This window comes from Coregonus clupeaformis, chromosome 10 (assembly GCF_020615455.1).
Source record: "Coregonus clupeaformis isolate EN_2021a chromosome 10, ASM2061545v1, whole genome shotgun sequence".
In the NCBI taxonomy this organism is placed as follows: domain Eukaryota; kingdom Metazoa; phylum Chordata; class Actinopteri; order Salmoniformes; family Salmonidae; genus Coregonus; species Coregonus clupeaformis.
In genome coordinates this window covers 51,229,076-51,241,927 of record NC_059201.1, presented here as the reverse complement: position 1 = coordinate 51,241,927, position 12,852 = coordinate 51,229,076, and the positions used below count along the sequence as shown (strand labels likewise).

General features: G+C 39.5%; 1 protein-coding gene across 1 annotated transcript in view; it reads right to left on the bottom strand.

The window, feature by feature from the left end:
* Positions 1-11,849, bottom strand: part of LOC121576014 (V-set and transmembrane domain-containing protein 2-like protein) — a 44,247-nt gene extending 32,398 nt beyond the window's left edge. Inside the window, exon 1 of the mRNA XM_041889313.2 lies at positions 11,531-11,849. Within this exon, the coding sequence (XP_041745247.1) occupies positions 11,531-11,648 (118 nt within the window). The 5' untranslated portion in view covers positions 11,649-11,849. The remainder of the gene's footprint in view (positions 1-11,530) is intronic.
* Positions 11,850-12,852: the final 1,003 nt, after the last annotated feature.

Genomic DNA, 12,852 nt, shown 5'->3' with positions numbered 1-12,852 from the left:
TTCGAACACTGGAATGTGAGATGTAACCTACAAATTAATTAGGATGGTATAAATCCTCATTATTTAGTTGAATTATTTTTTTTATTTGAGAGTAATTATTTCTATATAGCCTACACTTTCTTGTTCTGAACTTGTAGCTTTGTGACAATGATGGCAAAAGCAGCTGCTCACCGATTTGACAAAGCATTTCCACCTCCAACACCACCAAAACATCTACTATGCTGCTGTCTGCTATGACCGGTTAAGGCTTGATCCAGGCCTAAGTGAGCCTATGATGTTTTTGCTAAACTTTTCTTCCATTTTCATTGGCAAGGGGAGCAAATGAACTGATGAAATTGTCTGATATACCTTCTGTTGTGATTGAAGACTGCAAACTTGCAAAGTGAGATAATAATAATATGCCATTTAGCAGACGCTTTTATCCAAAGCGACTTACAGTCATGCGTGCATACATAATTTTATTTTTTTGTGTATGGGTGGTCCCGGGGATCGAACCCACTACCTTGGCGTTACAAGCGCCGTGCTCTACCAGCTGAGCTACAGAGGACCACGAGCTGGTGTACACTACCGGTCAAAAGTTTTAGAACACCTACTCATTCAAGGGTTGTTCTTTATTTTTACTATTTTCTACATTGCAGAAAAGTAGTGAAGACATCAAAACTATGAAATAACACATATGGAATCATGTAGTATCCAAAAAAGTAATACATTCTTCAAAGTAGCCACCCTTGATGACAGCTTTGCACACTCTTGGCATTCTCTAAACCAGCTTCATGAGGTAGTCACCTGGAATGCATTTCAATTAACAGGTGTGCCTTCTTAAAAGTTAATTTGTGGAAGTCCATATTATGGCAAGAACAGCTCAAACAAGCAAAGAGAAATGACAGTCCATCATTACTTTAAGACATGAAGGTCAGTCAATACGGAACATTTCAAGAACTTTGAAAGTTTCTTCAAGTCCAGTCACAAAACCATCACGCGCTATGATGAAACTGGCTCTCATGAGGACCGCCACAGGAATGGAAGACCCAGAGTTACCACTGCTGCAGAGGATAAGTTGATTTGAAGGCAAAGGGTGGCTATTTGAAGAATTTCAAATATCAAATATATTTTAATTTGTTTAACACTTTTTTGGTTACTACATGATGTGTTATTTCATAGTTTTGATGTCTTCGCTATTATTCTACAATGTAAGAAAAACCCTTGAACGGTGTTCTAAAAGTTTTGACCGGTAGTGTATATGGATATCTGCACATTCTTGTTTTTTCTGTTTGTGCGTGTGGCTAGTAGTTTTTCGATTGACTTATTGATGATGACAGTGATGATGATGATTGTATTGTTGTGGATGTTATTATTATTTTTATTATTATTATTATTATTATTATTATTATTATTATTATTATTATTATTATTATTATTATTATTATGCTTATTATAGCTGTTAATATGACAGTGTTTATGATAAATACCAATATTATGATTAATATTTCGTTTACTTTGTTTAATTGGTGAAGATAACAAGGGAATAATAGCTAAGATCTTGTTGCGGGAGGGGGTCGCAGTTCCAGAGCGATCCACTAGGTGTCATCCTCCGACAACCTCAGGCACCTCCTCACTCACAGTCTGGACTAATCATTACCCTATTGGTGTCACCTGTGTCTACCTATTCACCTGTGTATTTATGCCCTCACTTCCCTGTGTTACCTTGCTAAATTTTTTCTGCTAGTTTCTCGATGCCAAACAGTACTAATCAGTGTCTGATCGCGAGACGTACAGGTACTTGAAGTGTTCTCCCTGTTTCATTGTTGTTTTCAGTCGTAGTTAGTATTTCGTATGTTTGCTGTCAGCCTGTTTTTGGAGACCAATTTGCTCCTCCTTTATTTTATCGTGGCAAGTCCGTTATTTTGTATCCTGGTTTTGGGACCACCAGTAAAGATCCTTCTTTCACCATCTCTGCCTACTGCCTACTGTCTATCCTGCACCGCACCTGGGTCACACCAACCTTTACATGATCTTGGTAGTGCTTAAGTATTGATGATTGTTGTTGTTGTCAGTATTGGTATTGACAATACAGTGGAGGAGGATTTCAAATACATTTTGCGCATAGTGCATTTATACAGTACGCCCAGACGGTAAATTTAGTGTGAACACTGATAACATGGTGAAACAATCAGAGTACAATGATGTTCTATTGGGTGGGATTTCAAATGGTGCCAAATTGGACTGTGCCTTCATAGAGCAGAATATTCAACAAAACAGAGTCCTGGGGAAAACGGATTTCAATGGCGTTATTCTGACTACAATTACATATTTTGTGAGGTCATGGTCAGGTTGTATAGGCCTACAGATGTTTGTTTTTTCATGCTTTTTTAGCGACCAGGAAAAATACATCTGATGTTGTGTTGATCCGGATCTTCCGGTGTTGTCTGGTGTTTTTGTTCTGATGGTTGTTACCTGGATATCTTACCAGACAATGATGTGCCATCTTTGCTAGCCGCCTTGGTGTCGTCGTGAACAAAATACGTATTTTCCTTGTGATAAGCTGACGCCTCTACAATTAGGGAACCAATTTACAACCAAACAATTATGACGTCCCATGTCGCATTCTCATATCTTGTACTGTGTTTATTATTGGTCTTCCAGGTACACATGGACATACACTCAACATTGTCCCCCCCTTCCCTCGTCTTTTCTCTGTGCAACCTTCCGAGACCTGATTCTGTGAGATTGACAGGATTGGGCAGACCCAGACACACACGTGTCAAAGGAGCCAGGTGTTGTTAGACCTGACCTCTTCACCTTCCCTTCCGATGCCATACAATGTTCCGCCTAGCTGCACAGGTGTTAGACCTACAGACCTGTACACATCGGCTGAGCAGGGACCATGCAAGGCCACGAAACCCCGGACAAATGCACTTATCTGGGGCTGGATACAAATTAGCCTGGCCTAAATCTAACAAGCGCTCTATGGAGCACTGCATCGGCTGCTGTGTTCTATAATATAATATAAAATGCCTCCTAGTAGACGCTTTTATCCAACGCAACTTACAGTCATGTGTGCATACATTTTACGTATTGGTGGCCTCACGGGGAATCAAACCCACAACCCTTGGCATAAGCAAGCGCCGTACTCTACCGACTGAGCCACACATAAGTGCCGGTGCTCCACAGATTTGGTCGCGTACACAGATTTGCAGATGTTATCGCGGGTGCAGCGAAATTGTGTTTCTACCTCCAACAGTCCAGTAATAATACCTAGCAATACAAAACAATACGCACATAATCCAAAAAGTAAAAAGAAAGAAATGAAGAAATATCAGAACAAACAATGTCAGAGTATATATATATATATATATATATATATATATATATATATATATACCATGCCTTCAGAAAGTATTCACACCCTTTGACTTCTTCCACATTTTCTTGTGTTAAAGCCTGAGTTTCAAATTGAGATTTTGTGTCACTGGCCTACACACAATACCCCATAATAGTGTTTATCATGTTTTTTTATGACTACCTCATCTCTGTACCCCACACATACAATTATCTGTAAGGTCCCTCAATTGAGCAGTGAATTTCAAACACAGATTCAACCACAAAGACCAGGGAGGTTTTCCAATGCCTCGCAAAGAAGGGCACCTATTGGTAGATGGGTACAAATGTCAAAAAGCAGACAATGAATATCCCTTTGAGCATGGTGAAGTTATTAAAACCCCATAGTTGATTGACGCACCGTTTTTGTTATATATTTATTTGGTATACCTAAATGGGTCCTAAAATTCAAAATCAAATAGCTAAATGATTCATAGTATGACCATCTTAAAACAATTCCATAATATTTAATGCCAAGAGTGTGCAAAGCTGTCATCAAGGTAAAGGTTGGCTACTTTGAAGAATCTGAAATGTAAAATATATTTTGATTTGTTGAACACTTTTTTGGTTACTACATGATTCCATATGTGTTATTTCATAGTTTTGATGTCTTCACTATTATTCTACATTGTAGAAAATAGTAAAAATAAAGAAAAACCCTTGAATGAGTAGGTGTGTCCAACCTTTTGACTGTCACTGTTTATATATTTTTTTAGCAGTCATTGAATATCCCTTTGAGCATGGTGAAGTTATTAATAACTTCAAGAGTCAATTGACGCACTGGTGCGTCAATCTAAGTAACATAATAAAAATATCCCCATCAAAATCCATCAGTTTAAGATAGAGATATCTTCTAAATAATCCACCGCATCCACCTGTGGCGGCCTTCCGCATCTGCGGTGGAAGGTGGCCTAGGTACAGCGGTGTTTGTCAGACCATGAGATATCCTGAAAATCTGCCTTTTCATGAAAACGTCTATAGCATCCGAACAGTTTGGCCTACAAAACGATTATGACCACTCTATTGAAAGGGGAGACTCTCAAGAGTGTCACGGGACTCGTCTGAAGGTAACCGGTACCGGCTTTAAAAATGTAATATAAGTATAGAGGAAGTTTTGTGTCTACACAAAAAAGGTGTTAAATATGTGTAAGCTTTCTTAACCTTGTTCTTATGATTTATTTTTGGACGGTCTTTTTTGCCATTTATGAATGTGTTATTCAATGTGTTTCTATGGGCTATAGTAGTAAAGGCTAAATTCAATATTTTATCAAATAAATGTTTAATATATTTTGGGGCTACAATTCAAAATCAAATAGGTAAATGATCCATAGTATGACCATCTTAAAACAATTCCATATGTCAGCTTAGAATCCCCCAAAGATACATGCATCCTTCATAATCGGAGAGGAAGGAAACTGCTCAGGGATTTCACCATGAGGGCAATGATGACATTAAAACAGTTACAGATTTGAATGGCTGTGATAGGAGAAAACTGAGGATGGATCAACAACATAGTAGTTGCTCCACAAAACTAACCAAAATGACAGAGTGAAAAGAAGGAAGCCTGTATAGCATAATAATATTCCAAAACATGCATTCTGTTTGCATTAAGGCAAAACATTTGGCAAATAAATTAACATAATGTCCTGAATACAAAGCATTATGTTTGGGGCAAATCCAACACAACACATCACTGAGTACCACTTTTCATATTTTCAAGCATGGTGGTGGTGGTGGTTGCATCATGTTATGGGTATGCTTGTCATTGGCAAGGACTAGGGAGTTCTTTAGGATAAAAATAAACGGAATAGAGCTAAGCACAGGCAACATCTTAGAGGAAAACCTGGTTCAGTCTGCTTTCCAACAGACACAGGGAGAAAAAAACCACCTTTCAGCAGGACAATACCTAAAACACAAGGCTAAATATACACTGGAGTTGCTGACCAGATGACACTGAATGTTCGTGAGTGGCCTAGTTACAGTTGTGACTTGAATCGGATGGAAATCTATGGCAAGACATGAAAATGGCTGTCTAGCAATGATAAGCAACCAACTTGACAGAGCTTAAATAATTTTTTTAAGAAGTTTACATACACTTAGGTTGGAGTCATTAAAACTTGTTTTTCAAACACTCCACAAATGTCTTGTTAACAAACTATAGTTTTGGCAACTCGGTTAGGACATCTACTTTGTGCATGACACAAGTAATTTTTCCAACAATTGTTTACAGACAGATTATTTCACTTATAATTCACTGTATCACAATTCCAGTGGGTCAGAAGTTTACATACACTAAGTTGACTGTGTCTTTAAGCAGCTTGGAAAATTCCAGAAAATGATGTCATGGCTTTAGAAGCTTCTGATAGGCTAATTGACATAATTTGAGTCAATTGGAGGTGTACCTGTGGATGTATTTCAAGGCCTAGTGCCTCTTTGCTTGACATCATGGGAAAATCAAAAGAAATCAGCCAAGACCTCGGAAAATATATTGTAGACCTCCACAAGTCCGGTTCATCCTTGGGAGCAATTTCCAAACGCCTGAAGGTACCACGTTCATCTGTACAAACAATAATACGCAAGTATAAACACCATGGGACCACGCAGCCATCATACCGCTCAGGAAGGAGATGCATTATGTCTCCTAGAGATGAACATACTTAGGTGTGAAAAGTGCAAATCAATCCCAGAACAACAGCAAAGGAACTTGTGATGATGCTGGAGGAAACAGGTACAAAAGTATCTATATCCACAGTAAAACGAGTCCTATATCGACGTAACCTGAAAGGCAGCTCAGCAAGGAAGAAGCCACTGCTCCAAAACCACCATAAAAAAGCTACGGTTTGCTACTGCACATGGGGACAAAGATCGTACTTTTTGGAGAAATGTCCTCTGGTCTGATGAAACAAAAATAGAACTGTTTGGCCATAATGACCATCGTTATCTTTAGAGGAAAAGGGGGTGGCTTGCAAGCCGAAGAACACCATCCCAACCTTGAAGCACGGGGTGGCAGCATCATGGGACTGGTGCACTTCACAAAATAGATGGCATCATGAGGAAGGAAAATGATGCGGATATATTGAAGCAACATCTCAAGACATCAATCAGGAAGTTAAAGCTTGGTCGCAAATGGGTCTTCCAAATGCACAATGACCCCAAGCATACTTCCAAAGTTGTGGCAAAATGGCTTAAGGACAACAAAGTCAAGGTATTGGAGTGGCCATCACAAAGCCCTGACCTCAAGCCTATAGAAAATGTGTGGGCAGAACTGAAAAAGCGTGTGCGAGCAAGGAGGCCTACAACCTGAGTCAGTTACACCAGCTCTGTCAGGAGGAATGGGCCAAAATTCACCCAAGTTATTGTGGGAAGCTTGTGGAAGGCTACCCGAAACGTTTGACCCAAGTTAAACAATTTAAAGGCAATGCTACCAAATACTAATTGAGTGTATGCAAACTTCTGACCCACTGGGAATGTGATGAAAGAAATAAAAGCTTAAATAAATAATTCTCTCTACTATTATTTTGACATTTCACATTCTTAAAATAAAGTGGTGATCCTAACTGACCTAAGATGGAATTTCTACTAGGATTAAATGTCAGGAATTGTGAAAAACTGAGTTTAAATGTATTTGGCTAAGCTGTATGTAAACTTCCGACTTCAACTGTATATCATACACTACAGTTGAGGAACAGTGGGAAAGTAATTCTGCTTTGAAAGTTAATAAACTTGTAACCTCACTTTTGAAAAAAATGGCCTTGAATGTTTTGTTACACCTACTGGAGAGCTTTTCTTTGTCTACACCCATTCAGCATCGTTCACACCCTCGTAAGCCTTAGCCCCACCCATCGCTTTAAGGATTCACATGTGAGGCCATGTCCTAAACAACCAAAGATTTCAAGACTAAAGGCTGGTTTATACTACGGTTGTATTCATAAATGTAATCTGGAGTGCCAGAGTGTGCTCTGAGTGCGCTCTGAGAGTTCGTAAACTCAGAGCGTTGTCAGATTGTCCGTTCGTAAATTCAGAGCGTTTCGATCTCTGAGCATTCAGAGCGTGGACTGGATGCTCTGGCCGAGGAGTAAGGTTGGTACGAGTGTTCTGACCAAACAACAGCATTCACGCACCCAAGCTAACTGTCTAACGTTGGCTAGCTTGCTAGCTACTTCCAGACACATATTAGAAAATAGCTCACTCTGACCATTTTACTCGCCCTAGCAGAGCTGGTTAGGCTGTTTTTATGTTGTCCAGAGCGTTGGTGACTCCAACTCTGCTGCTGGCAACAATTTAATTACGCTTTTTTGCCAAAGTTTACTGACACCGGCCATATTCAACGGGTGTTGAGCGTTCGTAAATTCGTCAGTTATTCTGCGCTCTGGCACACTCAGACGAGAGTAATCTGAATTCGGCGTAAATAGCCAGAGCGAATTGACCAGTTACGTCTATCGACAGTTGTCGCAGTGACATCATGAACATTCTATTGAAATGGTTACTTGCATAATGGAGTCTTTTGTTTAGACATGTACAGTGGCTTGCGAAAGTATTCACCCCCCTTGGGATTTTTCCTATTTTGTTGCCTTACAACCTGGAATTAAAATGGATTTTTGGGGGGTTTATATCATTTCAGTTACACAACACGCCTACCACTTTGAAGATGCTAAATATTTTTTATTGTGAAACAAACAAGAAATAAGTCAAAAAAATAGAACTTGAGCGTGCATAACTATTCACCCCCCCAAAGTCTATACTTTGTAGAGCCACCTTTTGCAGCAATTACAGCTGCAAGTCTCTTGGTGTATGTCTCTATAAGCTTGGTACATCTAGCCACTGGGATTTTTGCCCATTCTTCAAGGCAAAACTGCTCCAGCTCCTTCAAGTTGGATGGGTTCTGCTGGTGTACAGCAATTTTTAAGTCATACCACAGATTCTCAGTTGGATTGAGGTCTGGGCTTTGACTAGGCCATTCCAATACATTTAAATGTTTCCCCTTAAACAACTCAAGTGTTGCTTTAGCAGTATGCTTAGGGTCATTGTCCTGCTGGAAGGTGAACCTCCGTCCCAGTCTCAAATCTCTGGAAAACTGAAACAGGTTTCCCTCAAGAATTTCCCTGTATTTAGCGCCATCCATCATTCCTTCAATTTTGACCAGTTTCCCAGTCCCTGCCGATGAAAAACATCCCCACAGCATGATGGTGTTCTCGGGGTGATGAGAGGTGTTGGGTTTGCGCCAGACACAGCGTTTTCCTTGATGGCCAAAAAGCTCAATTTTAGTCTCATCTGACCAGAGTACCTTCTTCCATATGTTTGGGGAGTCTCCCACATGCCTTTTGGCGAACACCAAACGTGTTTGCTCATGTTCATCTTTAAGCAATGGCTTTTTTCTGGCCACTCTTCCGTCTTAAAGTGGTCCTATGGACAGATACTCCAATCTCCGCTGTGGAGCATTGCAGCTCCGTCAGGGTTATCTTTGGTCTCTTTGTTGTCTCTGATTAATGCCCTCCTTGCCTGGTCCGTGAGTTTTGGTGGGCGGCCCTCTCTTGGCAGGTTTGTTGTGGTGCCATGTTATTTCAATTTTTTTTATAATGGATTTAATGGTGCTCCGTGGGATGTTCAAAGTTTCTGATATTTTTTTATAACCCAACCCTGATCTGTACTTCTCCACAACTTTGTCCCTGACCTGTTTGGAGAGCTCCTTGATCTTCATAGTGCTGCTTGCTTGGTGGTGCCCCTTGCTTAGTGGTGTTGCAGACTCTGGGGCCTTTCAGAACAGGTGTATATATACTGAGATCATGTGACAGATCATGTGACACTTAGATTGCACACAGGTGGACTTTATTTAACTAATTATGTGACTTCTGAAGGTTATTGGTTGCACCAGATCTTATTTAGGGGCTTCATAGCAAAGGGGGTGAATACATATGCACGCACCACTTTTCGGTTATTTATTTTGTAGAATTTTTTGAAACAAGTAATTTTTTTCATTTCACTTCACCAATTTTGACTATTTTGTGTATGTCCATTACAGGTTGTAATGCAACAAAATAGGAAAAATGCCAAGGTGGATGAATACTTTTGCAAGGCACTGTAGCTAGCTAGCTAAACAATTAACCATAATCCCAACTCATAATGTTAATACCTTGCATGGATCTACAGGTAGCTAACCAACCAGGTTCAATGTTAGCTAGCTAACATTAGGCTATAACTAGCAATGCAAATGGCTCTGAGACTACACAGATCTCATACAAATAACGCTAGCTAGCGAGCCAGCCAGCTAACGTCAGCTAGCTAGCTAACAGTACACTAACTTGAAATAAAAATGACGTTGAGGGATGACTTAACCTCAAAGGGATGCAGCTCTCATTTGGGTCGAGAGAGCCAGTCTCCTCCAAGAGTGAATCAAAAGGCTATTTTTCCAGGTCACCAAACAGAGAACAGCTAATGAAGATAGTAGGACCTGAGTTATAGCTACGCTACAGTAGCCTATTTTGAAATTATGTGCTTTCCCCTTTTATGAAATTCCCACCCTGAGCCAGTCTCTTTTGTAGGTGGTTTGACATAAGACTGGGGAGAGAACATTGCAGTTAAACCCCATTTTAATTAACTCCCTCTGGGAATGATGCGCGTAATAGATTTTTCTACCCATCCAAGATTGTCAATTCATCCAGCGCCAGTATACGCCACACTCATTCATATTGATTTTGCTAAAGCTGATGCGCTAAGGAGAGAGAGAGTGCTCCTGGGACAGGCTGGGGAGACACAATGATAAAGTGTTTATTGCACATAATCAAATAAAATCGTATAGCAGCCTGCAGTTAGAGCCCAAATACTGTAGAAACATTTTGTTGATAGGGAATATGGCAAAAATGCCGTGCCACACCAATTAATAAGCTTCTACTGAGCTCATTGCTGGTAAGATACTGCTATTAAAATAATGCATCAACAGATCATTGCTGTTCTTGTCCATTAGTGTTATGTATTTTGTCATGTTCTATGTTTTGTGTGAACCCCAGAAAGAATAGCTGCTGCTTCTGCAACAGCTAATGGGGATCAGAAATAAATCTTTAAAAAATAATTTAATCATTTAAAAAAGTCCATCAATCTTGATAAGATACATTGGTTTATTCAACTCCAGGGTCTCAGGGTAGTGACTCATGAACATATTGAAAACACATTTTCTAGATAACATGGATCAAAATGGATTAATAAAGATTTTAAACTATTGCTTTGTCTGTCTAACCCATTACTATGTCTCCCATAGTACCTTAGAATAGGGAACGATTACACACACCCATTGTCTCTGAACAGGTGAAATTAGACTCTGCACACTGCACTCCTATGTGATTGAAGTCCCCTTTCACCTGTTATTCCCATAGTAACTTCCTGAGTAAGTCATAAATTAACCCTCAACATACCATGCCTAGAGTCCTCACACCTGCCATATATTGGTCTGAATCACCTTCCACCAATCTACACCTTCCCTCCAAAAATCCTCCCCATAAAAATCCCACCAATGCACACCCCTGCCATCCTTGATTTAACAGCAGGCAAATTAAGCAAACGTTGAAATAGAACATATATCCTCCAACAAACTTAAAATGACATGGATGATTTATAGCTTTGGGACATGAACATTGATTTTCAATACTCAAACTTGCCATATAAAGGACTGTTGTGTTCATTAATTTCACACATCATTAATGTATTATAATAACAAAGCAATCTTCACAGATACAGGATAAACAGTCCAGGGAAGTTATCTTAAGAGCCACATGTATTTATTTATTTATTTTTAAATACAGAAAATTCTGAGCTCATTTAATTCATGAACCCATTTTCTATCATAGCCTACTGATATTCATTATTGTATGGACAAAATTATATTCTGTCATAAAGATGTTAATGATTGAATTATATATTTTATTTAAGTGTCATACACCTAGCTACCAGTGCCCAGCCCACATGGGCTTACAAGACACTATTAATATGTGTCCCAGATAACTTAATATTCGAAACAATAGTCGCAGTTATCATCACCATCTTGACATCAGTCAACCCCGCCCAATCAGACTAGTCGCGAGTGCATGGCACAATGTATAACTTGTTTTAAATATGCAACATAATGTATAGGTTACATAATTACCGACAGCATTAAACCTACCATTTCCAGATATATGATTGTCCACCTCGGTGTGCACAGCCGGTTTGTAAGCGGCGTTAAGTTGAATATAGTGTCCCATATAATGTAAAATCCATATGATCACTCCAAATGCTCCCATTTCTTTTGTTCTTGTTTGAAGTCGAGGACGAAAAACTCACATTAGGCAGAGCACGCTCACTAAATAGTATCCAAATACGTCCTGGATGACAGCCCCCTCCGAAATACAAAATAGCGACGGATAACAATTGCGCTATGACGCGCAAGGTGTAGCCTAGTCGGCTGCGGGATATTACAAGCACTGGTTCCCTGTGCTTCTGCAAGCAAGCACCTCCAGCAGAGGCGGACAGAGAAATACATGGAGAGTGCAGTGGCTTGCAGAGAAAGTAAATTAGGCGGGGGATCTAGAAAAATGATAGGCCTACTGTTAACAACTTTTTTAACAAGTTATATTTTGGGATCTGAGGTTTTAACATCCTTTTTTTCAGAATATTCATTATAAAAATATATGCACGCATGACTGTAAGTCGCTTTGGATAAAAGCGTCTGCTAAATGGCATATTATATTATATTATATTATATGTTCAATGCTCAAAGCTCCTGTACTGTTATTCTTACCTCTGTATAATCTTTTTTAACTTGTTATATAGGCAACTCTAAAAAGTAGCCTAAGGTGTATTTTGTCTGAGGACAGGCAAAGTTTACAATTGCAGTTAGCCTGTATTGCATTCCATATACATAGCATGGCATAGCAATCTATCTATTCATCAGTTTATTCAAGAAGGACCATGATATGTTTTCAAATCTCCCCAAATAATATATATATTTGGGATATTTGATCAAATGTGATATTGGGTTAGGCATATGATTCTCAGTCTACTGCAAAGAGATTGATCCCATAGAAATTGTATTTTATGCGAGACTGTCCTTTTCCCAACCACTGGAGGAATACATCAACTAACCAGCTGTCATCACAATTAACACAGGGCATTACAGCATTATTAACCTACTACAACGCTACTACAGCTGTTAGCCTGGCCGTACATTTCCTCCTATGGGGCTCATAATGGCATGCAGTGAGCTCGCAGGCTCTTCTTTAATGGACAAGTGTGGTTGAACACATAGTGTAGTTGAACACCTACACAGGGCATTAATAAAACACCATGCGAGCCTCGTTCGTCATACTGAATGAGCTACGTTGGGTAATGCTAGTCTCTACAGAAGTGAATAAGGGTTCTGCCCACCTATAGAGGCAAATCAATCCTTTCTCTTAAAGAAAAGGTGAGTTTTTGCAGCTTACTGTACTGTACAGCCTAGTATGTGTG